Source organism: Perca fluviatilis, chromosome 21 (assembly GCF_010015445.1).
Source record: "Perca fluviatilis chromosome 21, GENO_Pfluv_1.0, whole genome shotgun sequence".
Classification (NCBI taxonomy): domain Eukaryota; kingdom Metazoa; phylum Chordata; class Actinopteri; order Perciformes; family Percidae; genus Perca; species Perca fluviatilis.
In genome coordinates this window covers 24,354,745-24,377,048 of record NC_053132.1, presented here as the reverse complement: position 1 = coordinate 24,377,048, position 22,304 = coordinate 24,354,745, and the positions used below count along the sequence as shown (strand labels likewise).

Below are 22,304 nucleotides of genomic sequence, written 5' to 3'. Positions count from 1 at the left end.
GTTTCGTACAATGACATTAAATAAACTTTTAACCTTATACAGTTTATGCAGGAATAATAAGAATAAAAATAGTGTACTTTTTGTACTGAAATTAATTAAATAATGTTGCTTTAAATGTCTCCTTGTTTCCCATTACTAAGGAAAAACATATAAATTATCATTGCCTAAAGTTCTTCATGCGTTCCTAAATTTCTCAACTCAGGAGCCTCGGGTAAAAAGCCAGCGTCAAGCCATGTCTGCAGCTCGATTTAAAGCTGGCAAATTTAAAGATCCAATCAAACAGCACCTGGGAAACTGCTGCTAATGTCTGCATGGGGTCCTCACGCACTAATGGGTGTAACCAAAACGTCAAAACAATAAAGTCATCACACATTTCTCAGCAATCGCGCCTTCCTGCCCATCTTACCAAATCAAACTAAAGTTCTCTCCATCGCATCCTTTTGAGTTGTTTTAGTAGAAACATATTAAAGATGGCCCCGTTAGCCTCCGTTGGTAAGCCTGCACAACACCAGGAGCCTGAAACTGAAGCAGCTAAATGCAATTCAGCCATCGCTCGTTGCATTATTTACACTGCTGCTTTTTCTACTGAAACATGAAAGTATGTCTTCTGTTACAATGCCCTATAGCCCATATTTGTTTGCACTGAACACCTCTACATACCCGTAATACACTCGATTAGACTCTGTGATAAGCAAAGGCAACTGGACTTTCTACAAATTCTTGAAGACGTTTTGCCTCGCATTTAAAAGGCTTCTTTAGTTCTGACTGACTAGTGGGGAGTTCCAGATATGTATTTCTTCTTCTTTTTTTGTTTTTAAGATTTTTTATTTTTTTTGCATTTCAGGCCTTTATTTTTTATAGGACAGCTGAAGACATGAAAGGGGGGAGAGAGGAGGAATAACATGCAGCAAATAAATACGTGAAAAATGTGGACATTGCTGTCCTCAAATGTGTGTCCCGTGTCCTTCAGTTGCAGGTGTACTACTGGCAGTTCTTCCAGAAAAATTAGTTTTTTTGTGATGGTTGCGGGCAAAAATCCTTGATTATGCGGCACGTTTTCATAAAAAATGCGATGGAATATGCGGGATATTTATGCAATTTTATGCAATGAAATGGCGGGAACTTGCAAAAATTGCGGGAACTTGCAAAAGCTACGGTTTGATGAAAAAGAGAAAAAAAAAGTGATTTCCCCCCAACACCCTGCTTTTCGATGATGTTCACGTCGCGTAATGACGTCATTTCATAACGTTCCCATGGCAAGAGGGGAAAATGGCTGCTCTTGTGTGAAGTAAACACAACATTTTTCAACTTTCTGCTAAGATGCAGTACAGGACAAAAGTTTGGACACACCTTCTCATTCAATGTGTTTCTTTATTTTCATGACTATTTACATTATAGATTCTCACTGAAGGCATCAAAACTATGAATGAACACATATGGAAATATGTACTTAACAAAAAAGTGTGAAATAACTGAAAACATGTCTTATATTTTAGATTTCTCAAAGTAGCCACCCTTTGTTTTTGTTGATAGCGCTGCAAACCCTTGGTGTTCTCTCAATGAGCTTCATGAGGTAGTCACCTGAAATGGTTTTCACTTCACAGGTGTGCTTTGTCAGGGTTAATTAGTGGAATTTTTCCCCTTATTAATGAAAAAAAGCAAAGGGTGGCTACTTTGAAGAATCTAAAATATAAGATATATTTTCAGTTATTTCACACTTTTTTGTTAAGTACATAATTCCATATGTGTTCATTCATAGTTTTGATGCCTTAAGTGAGAATCTACAATGTAAATAGTCATGAAAATAAAAAGGAAATGCATTGAATGAGAAGGTGTGTCCAAACTTTTGGCCTGTACTGTATGTGACTTTTTTGCAACGAAAATGCGGGGATTATGAAATCATGCAAGCCCCCCATATTTTGCGTGGAAATCGGCAATTTATGCGGCGAAAGTGCAGCGTATTTGAAAAAATGCGGCCCGCGCATAAATATGCGGACTTTGGCTGATTATGCATTGAATTATGCGATCGCATAATCGCGTTTTTCTGGAGGGACTGTGCTGGGTCCTGACCTGAGGAGTTGGCTCTTCTATGTTGGGCACAATGCGCTTGGGGAGCGTTTTCTTTTAGTTTCCCCAAATGTACAGGTCTGTGCATTCCTCAATTAGCCGTTTCCTAAGGACCCTGTGAGTGGCCCAAACGGGGCTTGATTGACATCTCCATCACTGTCTTATTACTGTAGCTCTGTCGCATCTCCTAAGGTTGTCAGGTTTCAGAAACTGGATTTCAAAAGAGCTAAATGGCAGTGAAAAAAAATAATTCGGACACGTCTATTGTTAGGCTTAGAATCAAACTTGTCAAATTCAGATTGTTGAGAGAGTTGTGAAAGCAGAGATGAAAACTTCAGCTTCAAACAGCAGAAGATGCAGCTCGTACATCTGTACTGGCAAAGGGAAGTTAAAATGTGATTACAATGGAGCCGGTGTGTAAACAATACAGTGTGAACGTGAGATACTTGCTGATGCCAGACAAAAAATGAGCCAACTATTGTACCCCGCTGAATCGCAATGTGTGTCAAACACACACACATTGCACACGAGAGCATGTGTTTGTGCCTAGTCTTCTGTGTGACTTCCGTGCTACTTCTTTTATTACGCATTCAGTAATCACACAAAACAGATGCTGCTGCCCTTCTCCTCTCCTCTTCCTCCCGTTTCCTCACCTCCAACCTTCTCTTATCTTTAATTACCTGGACAGTAATCGGCCCGAAGCACACAGGCAGTTTTGCTTTTCCCTTCCTCTTCTTTCCCTCCTGCCAAAGTCTTTTGAACCTAAATTCCCTTATTCAGAACCTCCTCCAACCATTTCCACCATGTATTCCCTATCCAGATACACTGTATGCTCTCTGTCTCTCTCACCCACCGACATACCTTTCCTCTGTTCATTTATCTCCTGCTCATTCCCTTCATCTCAACTTTTTTTTTAACTCTAACATCAATTGCCCCTCTTTTCCAACTTCTCATGATCTATTTTCAGGTCAGACATTGTTCATCATCCCTGCCTCCTTCTTTTGTTCCTCCTCTCTTCCCTCTCTCCTCTCATGTATTCACTCCATACCTAGTCTCAGTTTCCCGCAGCTCAGTTCACTTACTGTCACAACGTGTCTCGACTCTCGCCCACCCTTAGCTGTCTTTTCCTCATCGCTCCCATTTCTCGGTCTTTGTCTCTATATTTTAGCTCTCTGCTCCTTCTCAGCGCTTGTGCGTTTCCCTGTGCCATCTGGTCGGCTCACACGTGCCCGCACCCTGCTGAGACATGCCACGCTAAAGTGATAAAGAGAGGAGTCCCAGGGACGTGGCTGGGTTACAAGGCATCTTAAAAGTGCAGCACCAGAAAAGAGAGAAAAAGAGTGTGTGTGTGTGTGTGTGTGTGTGTGTGTGTGTGTGTGTGTGTGTGTGTGTGAGAGAGTGTGTCAGGAAAGGGTTGTGATGGATGGATGGATGGATGGATGGATGGATGTGGATGGTCAGGTGTAGAGGCAGAAGGTGCATACCTCGTGCGATCCTCAGCACTCTCATGATGCGGATAATGGTGGGGTTAATGGGCAGTGTGTTGCCATCAATCTCCTCCAGAGTGATGCCCATGATGGACAGCAGCACGATGGCCAGATCCAGCTGGTTCCACCTACACACACACACACACACACACCAGTCCTTTTAACTTCAAAACCAATAACTTGCGATGACATCCCAGAAGCCCACACTTCTAACCAGAGCCAAAATCAGTTCATTTCATTATAGCATACAGGTTTTAGCATCTGACATTCTCAGCGCGCTTCACACATGAAGGGGCACCAAAGTGTCGAAGTAAATGAGAACTATGCCAAGCCATTGGATATCTGGAATGATTTATTTATTTTTTTCATTTTGGATATTGGAAAAAATAAAATGATGACTTGTGACAATTGGATTGTAGATATCTGAAATTGGAGTTCTTCCTAGTAAGAATTACGTTGCAGATATCTACAATGTTCGTTCTGGATAGAAAAACAAATGACATTGTGGGTATCTGAAATGTTCTTTTTGACTAGGACGAACTGAATTACGGAGTAGTGCTGCAGTTAGTTTTTATGAACATCTTGGAACTTTTTCCCATCCCCGCTGTGAAAACTTGTCACTAGAATGCAATGCAGCCGACAAGAATCCAGCTGCAGAGCTTTGTGAGGGAGCAAACAACAAGCTTCCTACAACCTTTCGAGGTTACAGGGGTTAGTGTTTGACACACACAGTTAACTTATCACATTAACTTTCAATTTAGAGACAATTTTGTGGATGCATGGGAGTGTGCAGACCATTTCAGTGTTATGAGGCAGATCAAGCACTGGTATCATTTCATTTTAGAGACTGTTCTCCCCCGAAAAACGCTTCCATAGGTCAATTGTTCAAGAAGCAATATTCCAACTTATATTAACGCTTGTAGCGGCAGTGCCCTCTAGTGGCCACCCGTAATTACGGGAGCAAAGCAGGAAGAAAGGGGACATGGTATAAGGATGGAGATTGGAGCGTTGGATGGTTCAAACTAAAAGGAATGTCACCCAGGAAATGGGTCCCGTTTGAAAATAAAAGTAAACGATGAGTTTAAAAAAAATAAAACTGCGCAGAACAAAAACCGAACCACGCCACATTCTGCGTCAGATTAGAAACCGAAAGTTAAGCAACGTAACAGATGATTTTAACCAAAACCACAATCTTTTTTCTAAATTTAACTAAGTAGTTTTGGTGCCTTAACCTAACCAAGTAAGTTTTGTGCCCAACGACGTGTTAGAACCGGGCCGCTACGTTCTGTCGTTTAGATATGAGGACGGAAAGCGCTCCTGTGGGTCGTATTAGACGGTAAGAATAAACAACCTATATCGTTGTATGGTTTAGAGCAGAGATCTTCAACAGGGGGTCCGCAACCTCTATGGGGTCCTCGAGTCAATGCAGGGGGGCCGCCAAATTATTGTTAAATGCTCTTTTTTTATATATATTTTTAAATATGTCTGAAAATATACATTAACAGGAATGCAACATATTATTAGCAAAGATAAACTGGCCTATTTGTGGAAAACAACAACAACCTCGACATACAGGTGCCTGCCACATGTATGTTTGACATTAAAACATGATATATGAATATGTTAATAGTAGCTTAGTATTGTAGGCTATCATAAAAAAGGTAGGCCTCTGTGTAAAGGCTTTAGGCTGCCTTACACGTTATTATAGGCCCAGTTTAATATGCAACTTAATTAATAACTTACATAATATATGTAGTAAGGGGTCCCTGCTCATATCTCTTTCAGGTTAGGGGTCCTTGGCCTAAAAAACGTTGAAGACCCCTGGTTTAGAGGACTTTTACTTCTAACACTCCGATCAGTAGTCGGCAGGCTACTTTCTTTCCCAGGTACTGTAACTTGACTTGACATTAAAGTGTTTTCCAGCCCCTAGGCAATCAATGTGCACTGAACAAAATGTTTGGAACAAAATAAGAGACCAAAAAGTCAGTGAAGGTTAGTGGTGGGTGGTCGTACTAATTGGGTTTGTCAACGTCCATGAGCAGCGTTCAGAGTCCAATCTGTAGTTCATCGCTCACATCCTCATTTAGATACTCAAAGTGTGTGAATCAACACAAGAAAAATCAAGTTACAAGCCAATGAGATTTTCAAAGTAGTCATGGGGGATCTTGGCTAAATGTTGTGTTTGTGTGTTCCTGTTCCTGTGTGTTTAGATAATATCAAACTGGACCACTGCCAAATGCAAAAAAGGATAATGGTCTACTCTGGCAAAGAGAATGGACATCATGGAGCCCTTGGTGGTCAGCCCTGGTCCAAAAACATGACGCCTCCACTGAGGTGTGTGTGTGTGTGTGTTAGTGTCTGTATGCACGTGCATGCATGCGATGTGTGGTAGTATACATTTGTGCTGTTGTGATTGCGTTTGTTCATTATTGTGTGGTTTTCAGCGGGAAGCCAGGGATTTCAAAGCTATGAAATCATCTAAGGCAGCGTGTTTTATGGGTGTTTTACGAGGCCGTTTGTATTCATACAGGCCTCACTGGGAGCCATCCACTGGAGCACCTTAGCAAAAGCTCATTTAAGCTCTCTCCGAATGCTGCCTCAGATTTTCCACATGACTCAGAGGTTAAAAAACGGTACCCATCTATTACAATGTCACGTCCACTCAAATGTCAAAAAACGCTAAACGGCGATAAATGTTTATTCAGGTTTCCTGTCTGAACGGTGTCGGAAATGTTTGACAAAGGTCATAACGTCCCTTTGGTGAAGAATGGCGGTTAAATACTGACTTGTCCTTGAAGAAGCGTCGGAAGCCGAGGGCCACCAGCTTGAAGACCGACTCCAGAACAAAGATGAGGGTGAAGATGTAGTTACAGATCGTTAATGCCTTGTCCAACTCCTGAGAATGTTGGGGAGAGAAATTTTAAAAGTTTAATAAACTGCACAAGTATCCATATAAAAGGCCCCATTCTATGCCAATTTTAAGGTTCATATTTGTTTTTGGGGTTTCTACTAGAACCTGTTTACATGCTTTAATGTTCAAAAACACATTAATTTTCTTTGAATATACCTGTATTCACCCTCTGTCTGAAACGTTCCTTTTAAGCGCCTGTCTCTTTAAGCCCCCCTCCTGAAAAAGCCCAGTCTGCTCTGATTGGTCAGCGTTTCTGGGTCTTTCACACCTGCGCTCTTGAAGTCTCTGCACCGTCACTGCAGCCGGGAAATGACTGTAACAGCACTGTGGCGACACTTTCTACCTATATATAGTATAGTTGTGACATCACAACTGTAGCATGGTCCTGATGGCTCTTTTAAAGACACAGTTTCTGAATACAGGCTGTGTGCATTTTTCTGTGGATTGAGCCTTTTGATACTTTCACAGTATTTTTACAGCACCTTGACCTGCTTTATATTAAAAAAGACATGGAAATCCCACTTTTTGCCATATGGGACATTTAACAAGTCAGTAAACCTAGCATTAAAATGGTCTGTTATCTTAGCAGAGTAAGCTGTGGGTTTCATTGCCACTCATTTAATGAAATGTCCTGAAGCTGCACTGAAAACTATGATGAGGAAATTATCGCACTTTTTTTTTTTATTGCTGACTTTTTAAAAGAAAAAAGAAATGTTCAATGTGACTCAGTTACACTAACTTGTTTGCTATGGTGAATAATATTTCTGCTCTGTATATATATACATTTTGTCCTGCATTTTCAGTCTTCAGGGTCCATATTGTAAACTCAGTCTTCTTCTCCAGAATTAGCCATTCCATTAATAGATCACTCACATCATCCTCCACTCGTCCTTCCCTCATTCTCCATGAAAAGGCCATTTGAATTAAAGTGTCCATTTTTTTTGCCCGTGGGAGAATTCACAGTGCCCATCTGCATGTAAAAACTGACCTTCAGCAGCGAGACGGGGATAGAACTGGTGGTCAACAGGGATTTCACTAAATCCTTACTGGTGGCAATTTATCGACTCACAGCTAGTTCCAGTTTCTGATACATCTCTTAATCACTATTTTCTATTCTACCCAACAACCTATTCTACACCACAACCCTCTATACTAACCAAAGACCTTCTGCTTTACCTAGAGACATTCCATTATACCAAACAACAGTTTATTAACTGTATAACCATTTGCTACAAACAGTGCCTTGACATCTCTGACTTAAATACAGTATATTCGAGTGCTGTAGTTGAGTCACCGACTGTCAAGTCCGAGTCAAGTCTCAAGTCCCCAGTGTTCGAGTCCGAATCCAAGTACGAGTTAGCCTTGCTCTGTCCTCCTACGTACTTCCGCTCAATTTTCATTTCCCTTCAGTACTCCGTCTGGGTTTGCGGTATATTCTTGGGTTTTCTCCGGCCAAATATTTGGCGGTCCAATCAGCGAACAGAGGGAGTCGCTGAGAACGATGACGTTGAGGACGTGCGCTAGAAAGATGCGAACAAAGCCATTCGGTCCGTTGTGGCAACGCTGCCGAATATCCAGAAGTTAAAGCCCGAGCAAGAACAATCTTTGCTGAGTTGTGTTGGTGGCCATGATGTTGTGGCCCTCCTCCCCACGGGGTTCGGGAAAAGTTAGATTTTCCAGCTCGCTCCGTTAGTGGTGAAGGAGTTGGCTAAGGCTAACACTAGCGCTATCCAATAGTTTTAAACTTCAACAGAGTACCCGCCTTCAAGGAAATTAACACTTGTCAATGGAGAGAGGCCGGACTCTCTGTACAAATGAAATGTACCAGAGTCTGGTAGGACCAGGCTAAGCCCGACTCACCATTACCTGAGTTCGAGCCAGAGTAGAGTCACAAGTTAGAGTCTAAAGAATTAGCAACTCGGGTCGGACTCGAGTCTGAATCCAGAACTCGAGGACTTTATTACTGCCTATAACACATAAAAATAGTCAGAAACTTCCGAGTCCTATTTCATGAATGCACAAGTCCGATTTCATAAATCCTCGAGTCCAAGTCCAAGTCATCAGGGCGTGAATCCAAGTCGAGTCCAGTACTCGAGTACTCCATCACTGCTCTATTCTACCCAACAACCTTCTGTTCTGAAATAACCTTTTTACTCTACCAAAAGTCCTCTTCTTCCCCAGGATAATTCCACTATTTATCTACTTCATATGTCTATAACACCCTTACTTACATTCCCATCTACCATGCCATAATTTCTCCTTATCTAGCCTTATGAAACCTCCACTGTATTCTTCTCAAATCTTCTTTAACTCTTGTGGAATTTCGCCAAATACTATCTCTCAGCTTACCTCCCTCAGCCACCTTTTTTTGAACTTCCACCTCGGGGTTCTGATGAGTTGGCAGCGGGTGGCCAACAATATGTTGAATCGATAGAAATATTTCAAATACGATTGGAAGACAAATCCCAACTGGAACAGCTGCCTGGTGGCGATTGACTTATGGGCTATAAATCCTAAGAATCCACAGCAGACCTTGATGTGGATTCTTAGGATACGTATGATTTGTATTACCCTTTGGGTGTACCAGATGGGCGGAATTTGTGGATCCCTAGGGTTACCTTAAATTTATACAGTTTGAAGCATTATTTTAAACCTTTTTAATATGTCTTTCTCTCTTTTATTGACTGTGAGGGATTGTTACATGTACTAATCTCATATTTATTGTTTTGACCTCCCTTTTATAGTTCACAATTGCCTTTCTTAGTCAGGCTTTTACAATTCTTATCCTATTTTTATTTATTTTTTCTGTTGACTTGATCCTTTTCTCACCCTTGTTTAAATAACGAGCAGCGGTGTTCTGAAACGTTATTTTTTTATGATTATTGGCACAGGTTGAATATATGACACTATCTGAAGTCCTGGGAAGCCATAAAGCTGGATTTCCAGGAAGATTAAAACCAAATAGTCCAATGGTATTACATTTAAAAGACCAATGCAGATTACTGATATTTTTCAGATATCCAATATTCTGTGCCAATATTCAATATTGTTTTTTAAACCTGGTCATTTTCATGCCCAAACAATTTTAAAACATTTGCCAGAATTTAGTTTTTTTTTTTCCTGAATTTTATTTCTGGCATGGTGGTAAAGCCTTAAAAACAATTACAGCCATGGATATGATAATTATTTTTAATTATTATTAATTAAATTATATATAATAATAATAATAATGATAATAATAATAATAATAATAATAATAATAATAATATATAATTATTAATTTAATTTATACTGTTTATGGATCCCCAGTGGGGATGTTGTTAGAACACACAGGACTGTAATACACACACATGCTCGGGTCCGATACACGCACAAATGAAGACTTGTCAGAGTGAGCGGGCTGCGACTGCTGGAGACGCACCCCGAGCAGTTGGGGGGGAGGGGGGGGGGGCGGTTCTGCGCCTTGCTCAAGAGCACTTAGGCAGTGCCCAGGAGGTGAAGTGCATATGAGTGACAATTATAATTAAAACGCAGGCGTGAACATTTGAAACAAAGAGCCCATCATTACTCCTCCCCCCCCCAGATCAGACCTGGGGCTGCTGGTAGTGCTCCATGGACATGGTGATGACGTTGAGCCCGATGATGATGGTGATGCACAGGTCCAGGTAGCGGCTGGTGCACATCTTGTGGATGAGCAGGCGAGTGGGGGAGTAATCCGAGTAGTAGGGCTTACTCTGAGCTTCTGTTGGAAGGGGGGAAGTAGTGGGGGTGGAATGGGGTGCAGGGAGCAGGGGGGATGAGGAGGAGGAGGGGAGGGGGCGTTCAAAAGGTGAGATAGGAGGTAATACACCGGGACACTGTACAGTAGACCTGCTGTGTGGAGGACTGGAGCCTCCTTAGCTGCTTTAAAAAAAAAAAAAAAAAAAAAGATGAAGCAAGAAGTGGTTAGGGAAACATGACATACACCGTCCTGTCACTCAAGATGGCTGACTCACATTAAGGATAAGAGGTATATAAAGAGAGATGTGAAGAGATTAAGAAGGGGAAGGCAGAGGAGATAACGGACAGAGAGGAAGACAGAGTCCAGCCGAGCCCTCCTGTGGTCTGCAGTCAGGACTCATCAAATCAAATTTCCTCTCCTCTGATCAACAATTTTGTATTAACTCTCCCCTGAGTGTGTGTGTGTGTGCATGCCAGTGGTGGAAGAAGTATTCAGATCCTTTACTAGTAAAAGTACTAATACCACACTGTAAAAATAGGACTTTTACAAGTAAAAGTCCTGCAAGGACTGCAAGTATCATCAGTAAAATGTACTCAATGCGGACAGCAAACAGTTCTGTCAATCAACTAAGTGTTTGATCGGCTAATCATTTCAGCTAAATTTGTAGGCCCTTATATTGTTGGGTAGTTTAATTGATAATAAACACTGTATTTTATAAACTACATGTGTGTTTTGTGTGCACACATCCTAATTTGTAAAGTAACTAAAGCTGTCAAATTAATGTAGCGGAGTAAAAAGTACAATATTTCCATCTGAAATGTAGCGTAAGTGGCATGAAAAGAAAAGACTCAAGTAAAGTACAAGTACCTCAAATGAGTAAATGTAAATGTACTTTGTTACATTCCACCACTGGTGCGTGGGAGGCTTTCGTGGAGGAGGCTGCCGTCAGGATATTTCGATCTGGAAATTTGGCCGTCTCTCCCTCTGTCTCTCTGATATCACTCTGCCTCCCCTTTTTTTTTTTTTTCTTGAACTTTTTTCCTCCTCTCTGGGAAAGAACATAACGCGGGAGAAAAGTTCTTCCACACTCATCCATCACTTTGCACCTCACCTCTTTCCTCCATCCAGAGAGGATGGACGGATTGATGGATGGGCTGGGAGTTAGGATGGGGAAGAGAGAGGAGAGAGGAAGCTTGCGCACTAATATCTATCACCTTATCACTCCATCAGTGAAGGAGAGGCTCTAGGTCACACAGAGCGCACCCCCCACACACACACAAACAAACAAACACACACACGCGCGCGACAATGTCCCAATGTCCCTTGGGTGTTGCGAGCTCTGCCCAATTAGCCCAGGTGGGCTGCTGGAACGATTCCCACGAGTGTGTATATGTGTGTGTGCAATTCATGGTGTGTGCCTAGTGGTCCCCCCCCCCCATAGATTAGGGAATGAGACAGGAGAGCTGAGCAAGCAGTGTCCGTTAACAGAATACCCATCCATCCCTGATGTTAAACTGTATATCTGCATCTTTTGGGATTGAATTTCATCTCTTAAATTAAACCCTACCTGGTGCACAATCAATGGATCCAAAAAGTGTCAGACTCTGGTGTAGTATTTCCCCAACATGTTAGTTTTGTATTAGTGGCACTCGCAGTCAATCACCAATATCAGCTGGCCTGTAGACGCATGGTCAATCTTAATTATTTTCATAAAAAGAAAAAAGCCTGCAACCTATAAACAATGGATTCCCCCTCTCTGCTAATCAGTCACCATTATGTCGCCTTGACTAGACCTGCTATTGCTGTCCTATTTAGCCATTAAAAAAATATCTGGCTTGTTCATGTACACATCCAAAAAACATGTATGTTACGAAGGGTGTGGTCCGAGCAAGTGGGCCGGAAATAGGGGGGTGGGAAGTAGGGAAGGGGCCAATGCGCCACCTGTACACACTTTACGCCCCTGGCCCGATTTGGCATCGCAGCTGACCCCATCGCAAGATGGTCTCTAGTTTAAAGACCGTTTCTCACAAGCTCCCCAACCTGCATTATCTTGCACGGCAGCTGGATTCTCGCGATATCTCGCGAAAATCCATCTCGTCAGGCTCCGACCTAATGCTTTTGAGTCTGAACTACCAGCCAAATGCACCAATCGGCGTCTGTGAGGGGCTACTGGCAGCTACGGCTGTGGTTTAGGTGTTTGTGACAGCCGTTGGTTCAAAACGACAATGGCGGACGGGATAGACAGATGATTCATCCAATCACCTGCCAGGTATTTTTTTTGAAAGTGGCTGCCCTTCTCCAACAAGTTTCCAAAGACGCCTTCTCAGATGGTTCTGTGTTAAAAAAAATAAATAAAAAACCTGCGTCATACTAAATCGGTGGAGTAACCCTTTAAAGCTTTAGTGCGTAACTTTTTAATATTAATAAACGTCCGTTACATTCAAGCCGTTGCCAGATGAGTTGCTACAAAGCTAATTAAGACTATCAGCTCCACACAACTCTCTCTGGACGGCTATGTTCAGAAGATTGTGGCGTCAGGCGACTTTCACGCGCAGAAACTCGAGTGAAGATAATGACCTCTTCTAAAGAGTCCATCGCGTTTTTTTTAATCCTCCGTGTCCTCCTTGGCTACTAGCAACTGCGTGGAGGAAGGGTGGGGGTGGTGCGCGATCGCAGACGGTATCACGTGGGATGCGCCGGCAGTGTTGTTGTCATTATTTCGGAATTCCTCATGGGGGACGACAGAAAACTACGCACTACAGCACTACAGCTTTAAAGAAAGAGAAAACTAAGTGAAGCGGAGTAGTAAGAGGTGAATATTAAGAATACGGACCGGTCTGAAATGAATGACTGAATGAGCATTGCAAGTTGGAGAGTTGTTGAGGTTTGGCAGAGGCCTGCACTGCTGCTGAGCTTCGAGTTAGTTATTCTATGTTTGGTTCAGGGTCATCCTGGCTGAAAGCTGATTTTGCTCCCTGCTGCAAAATTATTGATATTGACAACAGGGGAGATGAACCTGAATGCCGGTGGTAGCGTCTGAACCACAGGGCAGCTAGTGTTGGGAGTTTGACTGCTCCTGAACTCCTACGGAGATGTGCGTGCCAGAGAGTGAAAAACAATGCGCTTGGTCTAGCTTTTTTAAATGAACGCACTAAAAACAGGATGACATACTCAGTCACCTGCTCGCTCTTCTAGCACCTATAAAGTCTCTGTAGCAACACTTCCTCATTTCTTTTTTTATAAATGAGGCTACACTTTTTTTTTGACGTTTCACCATGTGGCCCATGAAAAGACAGTGATAAAGCAGGTTCAAAGCATCTCGGGGTATGTGTTTGAATGGGGACAGTTAGGTGTGTATAGCCCTTGCGGGATAAAACAACTTTCTTCATTCACTGGGAGCTCCTATTTACGAGATCGTCCATCATCCGCTGGATCAGCGAACATTATTTTTACTCCGCTCTACTTACTGTCTGCAGGTGCGCGGCGAGCCATACTCGCAGACAATAGCAGTCCCTTTGTTTCACCTCCTACTCTCTTCTCCCTCATTCATCTAAATATGTTGTTTTATACAACTTTTTTCCTCTCTTAGCACGGTTTATGTGCTGTCACATCTACATCCCCCGTGCATTGAAATACAAGGCCACTTTACTACTTTATCTTGATAAAGAACATAATATAGTATGGGAAAGCTGAGGTGAGTATGCTATAGTGGTTCACTTTCTCTCTTAAACAAAAAAAAAAGTAATTTGAAGAAGTAAGTAGGCATTGCCCTTAATATTATGGATGGGGCGAAGAGGGCGAGACCGAACAAGACGTAAGGGGAATAAGGGAGAAGAAGTGGGAGGACAGAGAGGGACAGAAAGCCCGGCTAAAGCTCAACTGGTCTCTAAAGGAGAGGAAAGGGAATGGAAAGGTGAAAGTTTAGGAAGCCAACTTACACTGCTGCCCCAGTTCTCCTGTTCTCACTTTCCCCCGAAAGAGCAGAGCTGCTCGTAATGAGGAATTAGTTATGTTAATGCTGCTCCCGTGTTTGAGTCACGCTGGCATCGGAATTTTTTATTTCGGAATGACGTTGCAACAGTTTGCAAAGATATTCAGTAGGATGAAGAACTTATTTAGCTCCCACTTTTGCTCCCCGTCTTCTCTCTCTCCACCTTCACTGACGTGGCAGCCTCCTCTCTCTCTCTCTCTCTCTCTCTCTCTCAGCTCCGACAGGGAAGGAGGATGGGTGCAGAGGCACACACCGCAAACCTCTCTGTACGGAGGCCTGTCACAGACCTGCTCTCTGCATCTCCATCCTCATATTTGACACCCGTTCTGTGTGTGCATTTAACAGAACATCCAGGACAATCATTTCATAGGTTTGGGGGACTTAGATCTCATTATGTTGTGTTCATTTCTAGAATCTATAACGAAGGTATTTTGTGTTTGTTGGCACAAATAGAATACATTTCGTCTTTCTGAGGTGACGTCACAAAAACAGGCTAGGCTGTCCATGTTGGGTCTCGCCAAAACAGATCTTTGACAATACTTTGCACTTTTACACTTTTATGATCAATGTCCACCGGATATTGCTGCACCGCGTCACGTCGTGTCTCATCGCGTCTCATCGTGGCTGCCGGAGATGATACGTGGCCATTCTAACCGGTGTTGACCAGAGCGTCTCGCTACCGGCATTACCGGCCTATTTTTGTAGTAGAAGTTTGCATTTCTGAAGCGTGACATCTACTTGTGAATGTACATGAAAGGGTTGCAAAAGGGTTCTCGACTGAAAGAAGTGGCTGATCTTTAATGCAATATCTACATTGCCCATTATCAGCAACCATTCATCCAATGTTCCAAAGGCACATTCTGTTTACTAATCTGACATCATTTTAAAAGGCCAACTGAAAACTTTGGAGAACCCTTTTGCAATTATGTAAGCACATAATGTAATCTGAAAACTGCTGCCCTGGTTAAAAAAAAAACAATGCAACTGATCTCAGCTGGTATGCTGTCTATAATGGAGTGGAATGGAAATTTCTAAGTGACCCCAAACTTTTGACTGGTAGTGTAGCTATGAAAAGTAATGCACTGCAAGTATGTATTTCACGTATTTATTACTGTATGCACCGTATTGACTGCTGCTCTATAAGAGCGCAAAGATCCGCGTAGGAGGATGTCGGGGTGGATGGGAAGAGGTTAAGGGAAAAACACGAGACTTTCACCTAGGAAACAGGTGTTTGTGTCCCGGGACTACTACAGCTGCTGTTTTAATCCAAACCACAATTTTTATTCTAATCTTTACTGGTCGTTTTGGTAGCTAAACTTAACTGTCGTCGCCGCAGGACAGTCACCTTTTGATGGCCGCTGAAATGACCGTAACCTTGCGCTGCTCTGTACCCGGCTCACAGTAACTTATTTAAAAAAAAAAATGGGGGCTTAATTTTAAGGTCCCATGGCATGAGAATGTCACTTTATGAGGTTTTTTAACATTAATATGCGTTCCCCCAGCTTGTCTATGGTCCCCCAGTGGCTAGAAATGGCGATAGGTGTAAACCGAGCCCTGGGTATCCTGCTCTGCCTTTGAGAAAATGAAAGCTCAGATGGGCCGTTTTGGAATCTTGCTTGTTATGAGGTCATAACAAGCAAGGTTACATCCCCCTTCTCTGCTTTGCCCGCCCAGAGAATTTGGCCAACCCATGAGAGACATCATGGCTTTCAAACGAGAAAAGTGGCAGTTGGTCAAGGCCACACCCCCACCCTCCACCTTGCCCCCCCCCTCTCCTCCTCAATAGCTTCAGACACAGAAATGGCACATACTAAGGAAAGCTCATTGTGGGACTGGCTCTAGTGGCTGTAGTTCTGCACCAAGGCTGAATTTCGGGAAAGAGACTTCAGATACAGTATTAGGGGACCACTAAGGTCTATATAAAAGAGACTTCAGATACAGTATTAGGGGACCACTAAGGCCTATATAAAAGCATCCAAAGAGCACCATGTCATGGGACCTTTAACTATAAAGACCACTAAGCTTAACTGTCACGTGGAAGGTCGTCACGTGACCGGCCGGCGGTCGCCCTAATTTCGTAGGATATCATACAAGCCCTTTCGTGACAACGCTTTGACTGGAACGCAACGCAGCCGGATCCTGTGGACATTCGGTGTTCTACGTTTACTGATGAATCCACTGACTGCAAAGAGATCTAAAACCCCCGTTGAAAATCGGTCCGACAGACAACAAGGAAAAAAACTTTGTAAAGACGTAAAGAATTCCCTGTCCAAAAACAACCCCAAGAGCCTTATTCCTCTCTGTTTTTTTTTGCCTTCAAGTGTACTCACCTTCCCCTCCGTGGACACCTACTAACTCTCCACTCACCTTTAGGGGGTGAGGATGGTTCGGGCTGGAGATTGGGCCTGGGAGTTGCTTTTGGACGCGGCCGCGCTCAAAAACATAATCCATACATTTCCGAGGCGGTCTTTGTTGGGAAATACAGACACAGTAAGGGTCATTGGGTTTTTTCGGACCGATGAGCAGGAAAGGGCACAGCACCGTGGGCGTGCTGCGCCCGTGAGGCTGATCGCGGGTTGGATTGAATTGGATGTGTCGAGAAATGGGGTCTGGAACACAGTGGAACCTACAGGCTGTCCAGAATGCGGTGATCAAGCGTGGGTGCGAGCGGTTGGTCGTGAAGTGGAAAGGATGTTGTGCGAGTTGCTCCCGATGTAAAAGGAGGCCTGGCCATGAATCTCTAAAACAACACGAGACACGGCTACGACTTTGATTCACTGGTGCAATGGTTTCCGCCTCGCCGGATGTCCTCTGAATGTCCTTCGAAAGATCTATGTGTTTTTTGGCAGTTCCGTCAGAGATTGACCGGACAATTGGAATGTTGGGGCGTGGATCGTTTATGGCTGAAGGGAATGGATGACACGGAGGGACTTAAAAGTTTGGATCTCAGATGATGAAAAAGAATGGCTGTGTAGGAAAGAGCAGGACACGGGCTGTAAAAGCAGCAGCAACGCGCTTGTGAAGGCAAACGATCTGGGATGGAAATGAGTCCAATGTCAGTGAGAAACAGCGGCGTTTTCACATGTCTGAGGCGCTATATTTGGTTGGATGCGGCGGCGGCTGCTTTTATGCCCCTGTCCTTTCGTGCTTAATGGCTCAGTAGTAAACCTTGAGACTCGGTGTCTGCCGGGACAAAATGTGTCAATGTCAAGGACTGGGTGTCCAAATTTGAAATCCAGCAAACAGTGAGTCTAAAAACAAACCAAACAATTGTCAACACAAACAGTTACTGTAAAACAATCAACAACAACAACAACAACAACAAAAAAAAAGAAGATTAAACTGGAATTCCCGAAATGCTCTGCTGCCGTGCTTAAAGATCAAACAGACACACAGAGAACACAGACACAACCGATAAAGAAGAGAAAAATGAATTCAACCGGGGGGAGGAACAGAGAGGAGCAGCAGCGCAAAAATTGAGGAGTCCAGAAGAAAATAAGAAAACATGACATCATTCAAAATGACAGGGCATGATAACACACACACATACACACACACACACACACAGACACACACAGACACACACAGACACATGCACGCACACACTCACTCATCCGCACTCTTTAACACACATAGTGCTGGTTCACGTGGTAGACTGACACACCTCTTTCTGAGTCATACTTGAGCAGGATGGACCAATTGAAATGGGGGACTGAATGGTGAAGGCAAGCGATTGGACGGCGTGAGTGGAGGGCGGAGCAACAAGGATAACAGTGATGACAAGGTACAGACCGATGGGAAGCTTTTTTTTTACCGGTATAATGACAACGTGTGTTTTTTTTTTTTTTTTTTTACCCTTCCTCTTTCCCTTTGTCGAATCTGTTGTTCACATCCAGAGCGCAACGAGATCAACACAGACCCTGTCAACTACACACAAACCGGCAAGAAAAAAAATCCTCGAAAGATGGATGATTTTAATGCCTTAGTATTCCTTGGTTAAGAGGCTTTTTTTTAACTCCTCAGTGCCCGGAATTTGGATTCACACCTGTTCTGCCTCTTCGTGCAAGATTGTCAGTTTAAACAATATACAACTCATTCAAGGCTTTAAGCCACACATACAGTGAAGTAGCTAAAATACATAATTTATTTTTTTTTCCCACTCTGTCAAATATAATCCTTCTAGTGTAGCTCTAAACCTGGGAACAGAAACCCCACACATGATGACTACTGATTGTTTAGCCCTGACAGTCAGAAATGGGCTTTTTGTTGAATGACAAATACAGTACAGTAAATACAGAGGACCACATACTCGATATCATTGACTACGTTTACAAGCTGTCAATTTTGGGGTTATGGTCGGGTTAAGGTCACTATTCGGGTTTCTGAAACATTCGGAATAACCCGTTTACATGCGTGAGCAGAGAGAGTTACTCCTGTATACATGGAATTTGTAATCAATTGGCAATATCCCAACGTAAACGGCGACGCACGGTTAGCGTCTGGACGTAGCCTACGGACAACCTTAAGACGCAATAACTTTTCGGTCACCTTCTTATAAATCTCACTATCTCGGTACTTTCTGCCGTCAACAAAAGACATTATATTCATGGTTTTCACCACACTAATAAAGAAATTGGTTTCCTCCTCGCTCCAAAAGTGTGGTGCTGTGCGCGCCTGCGCCATGTTTACCTCTACTTCTTGTTTACTTCCGGTATACTCCGCGCAGGTTTTCTGCATTGACATATATATATATAACTATATTATTATAGTATATAATTATTATTATAACTATGTTTTCTGGCGCATACAAGAAGTTCCTCTACTCAAAAGACCAAGATTCCTTGCGAATAGAACATGCGCAGAACACAAATCAATGTTCCTTTTGATGGAGATATGCCGATACGCGTTTACATGACCAAAATTTCGGGTTAGAAAAGGGGTAACCCAGGTAGCATATTCGGGTTTTTAAAAACCGGAATATGAGCATATTCGGGTATTTAAAAACCGGAATATGAGCATATTCGGGTTTTTGCCGGTGTTTACATGGCCGTGCGCGACCGGGTTATTGCTAATATTCCGGTTTTGAACGGGTTATTGGCTGCATGTAAACAGACTATGAGTGTAAGAACGACACCAGCGTAATGGGACATCCATCCAAAAAACAGATTTATCTTTTTGTGTCTCATGTACAGTATGTTGAAAATTGCTTGGAGAAAAAAGAAAAGGCAAAGAGAGAGAAATGTGATAGTGGAACAGAGGGGAAGGAAACTCTACAAGAGTCACAGTGGTGAGCTGCGGCTTTGCACGGAAATCTGCTGAACTGGATTCATAATTCTCGCTCGCGCGACACCACACTACTTTTATCGTTTTTTTTGATTGATTTATTAGACAGTAACAGAAATAAATGCATAACAAGATGCCATCACAGTGACATTGTACATTTATCAGAACTGTCGAGGATAACGCAAGAAAGTTCCAAACTTATTTCCATTGTGGTCCTCACGGTAGCTTGCTGGTTTTGGGCCAATTTTTGCGATGCCAGTGGCGGAGCATCACCGCGGAAGAGAGGCAAAAATTGGTGATTATTAATCGCCGTCGATCGGAGGTAAAGCCCGTGAGTACCTGTGACTACTGCAGAGTCATTTGTCCGGTTGATGATGAAGGGACAAATGAAAAGCGAAAAGCTGATACAACCCAAACATCTGAGTTATCAACCTCTATCCCAAACAGGGTTTCTGCGGCAGCACCTGGCTCTACCAGGGCGCCCGGAACCATACACACATCCACGCACTTTAAAAAAAAATACAGGAACGGTCGATGGAGGTGCGGAAGCCGACCCTCTTTCTTGGGGACGCCAACCTCTCACGTATTCCATCGTTCACAGATCCAGACATACAGGGTAGACAGCTACCCCGGATCAACTTTCCATCACATAACAGCCATTTTAAAGAAACTACAGCCAAAACCAGACGTGTATAGTCCAGGTGCCAGAAAGTAAAAATCCTGCCATGTTTTTGGATCTGCCTCTACATCTAGAACAGGTGTTTTCACTAACGAGCTCATCTACCTGGTAGAGGAGCTGGTTTAGTGATGGTTGGGACAGCTGCTGGACAGGATTTCTACTTTCTGGCACCTGGACTATACACCTCTGGCCAAAACCAGACAAACAACATATCACACTTTCTTTTGGACTTAACAACAAACTGTTGTAATACAACCCCCATTCACTCAAACATAACCAATCTTTCTGCGGTTTTCTCCCTTACACCCACACAGCTGGAGATACTGGAAAAGGGACTCACTTAGGTTTAAGGTTAGGGTTAGGTGCCTTGAAGTCAACCGTCGCAGCGCTGCTTTGAAGTCGACGTTGGGGGCTTAAAACACCACCAAGCCATTTGTCCCGGCAATGAATGACGATTGTAACCTTTCCCACTAAAGACAAAAGTCAGATGTTAGTGGGTTTTTTTGTCCAGTGGGAAAGTCTTGCATAGTCTTGTTATACTATGATATGCTACTTTTTGACGATCAAATTAGAACCCTTAAAGCGCCCATATTATGCTCATTTTCAGGTTCATAACTGTATTTTAAGGTTGTACCAGAATAGGTTTACATGGTTTAATTTTCAAAAAACACCATATTTTTGTTGTACTGCACAGCTCTCTCTCACTGCTGCAGATCCTCTTTTCACCTGGTTTCTGTTTTAGCTACAGAGTGAGACCTCTTTTCATCTTCTTCTTCTGTGCTATCTTTGATTGCACTCGCACATGCTCAGTAGCTCAGATGTAGAGCATGTCAGCTAGCTAACTCTAGAGACAGTAAAAGAAAGGCTGTTTCTCCAACTTTGGTCAGTTACAAGGCAGGATTAGCTGGGAGACTTCTAAATGAGGGCGCACATGGAAGTAGTTCTTTTGTAGATTATGGTGAACTTGTGTGTGTTGTAGCAGTGCTTTGCTTTTGAGAACGAGGTAGCATACGAGCTACGAGCTAACGGTTGTGGTTAGCCAGCTCGTTTTGTGGTTAGCCAGCTCGTGTCGATTTTGAACAGCTCACCCAGAGACTGAAGGCAGGACACATTCAGAAACCGTATCTCACTCAAAACAGCATGGATGGATTTTTTTCAAAGTTTGTATGCTTTTTCATAATATGGGCGCTTTAAAACACAACAATTGCTAGATTTTATAACATTTTCAACAGCAACCGGACCGGAAAAGACAAGAGCAGTGTTCGAAACCGTTCCCTCACTCGCTCACTCACTCACTATTTCCTATATAGTGGTTATTAAATATGGAACTATATAGGGAACGGCCAAATGAGATTTTGGACACTCACTGAAAAACATCGTTGCGTCAGTAGATGGGCCGGTTATTTGTGTGATGGAGGCGGGCGTGCCCAGCATCATGTAAACAAACCCAAACGAAAATACTTCAACTACGTCCCTGAAACCAACCAAGCGCTCAGGAGACTAGTAAAAGGTTGCATATACAGTATGTCACATGGTTGCAATTTTCTGTTATAGTTTTTCCTGTTGTATTGTGTTAATTTATTCCCCGTTTCCTTGTTGTTTACTGTCTCCTGTGTTCTCTTTTGCATTTTCCCCCGTTTTTTTGCTTCAGTTTCCTGTTTGATTTTTGTAGTCTCCCATGTCACGTCTTACTTCCTGCATTGTGTTTTTTCCCACCTTTCTGATTGTCTGCCCCGCCCTGATGTGTTTGACCTGTTACGGAGCCCTCGTGTCACCTGTCCCTCGTTTCACCCTCGTTACCTTGTGTATTTCGTCTCTGTGCTGTCTTTTGTCTCGTCGGTTCATTGTCTTCCCTTCCCGTTTTTCCCTGCGTCGCTCTTTCCAGGTTGGTTTTCCCCTGTTGTGTCTTCTGGTTTAGCTTCGTTTGTGCCTGCCTGCCTGCCTTCCTCAGGACACCTTATGTTCTAAGTCTTTTGTTTAATAAAATACCTCTAACTCTGCATTTTTGGCTCCAAGCCTTGCATTCCTGACAGCACGTTGCGTGTTACATTTCCAGTGTTTAGAAACGAAAGCCAGCTTCATTTTTCCTTTTCAGTTTTCGCGGGTGCTTCTGCTTCTTCTTCTCCGCCGGGAAAACACAACCGCGTTGCATTGTGGCATATGGG

At 43.1% G+C, this 22,304-nt stretch overlaps 1 protein-coding gene across 12 annotated transcripts in view; it reads right to left on the bottom strand.

Moving 5' to 3' along the window:
* The window catches only part of cacna1g (calcium channel, voltage-dependent, T type, alpha 1G subunit), a 386,801-nt gene that overhangs the window by 29,651 nt on the left and 334,846 nt on the right, over positions 1-22,304 (bottom strand). For 10 of the 12 annotated variants that reach the window (XM_039787919.1, XM_039787908.1, XM_039787916.1 and 7 more), the window contains 3 exons: positions 10,056-10,207; positions 6,341-6,450; positions 3,552-3,682 (listed from right to left, as the gene is read on the bottom strand). In XM_039787919.1, the coding sequence (XP_039643853.1) occupies positions 3,552-3,682; positions 6,341-6,450; positions 10,056-10,207 (393 nt within the window). The remainder of the gene's footprint in view (positions 1-3,551; positions 3,683-6,340; positions 6,451-10,055; positions 10,208-22,304) is intronic. The other 2 variants (XM_039787910.1, XM_039787914.1) reach the window with 1 other exon arrangement.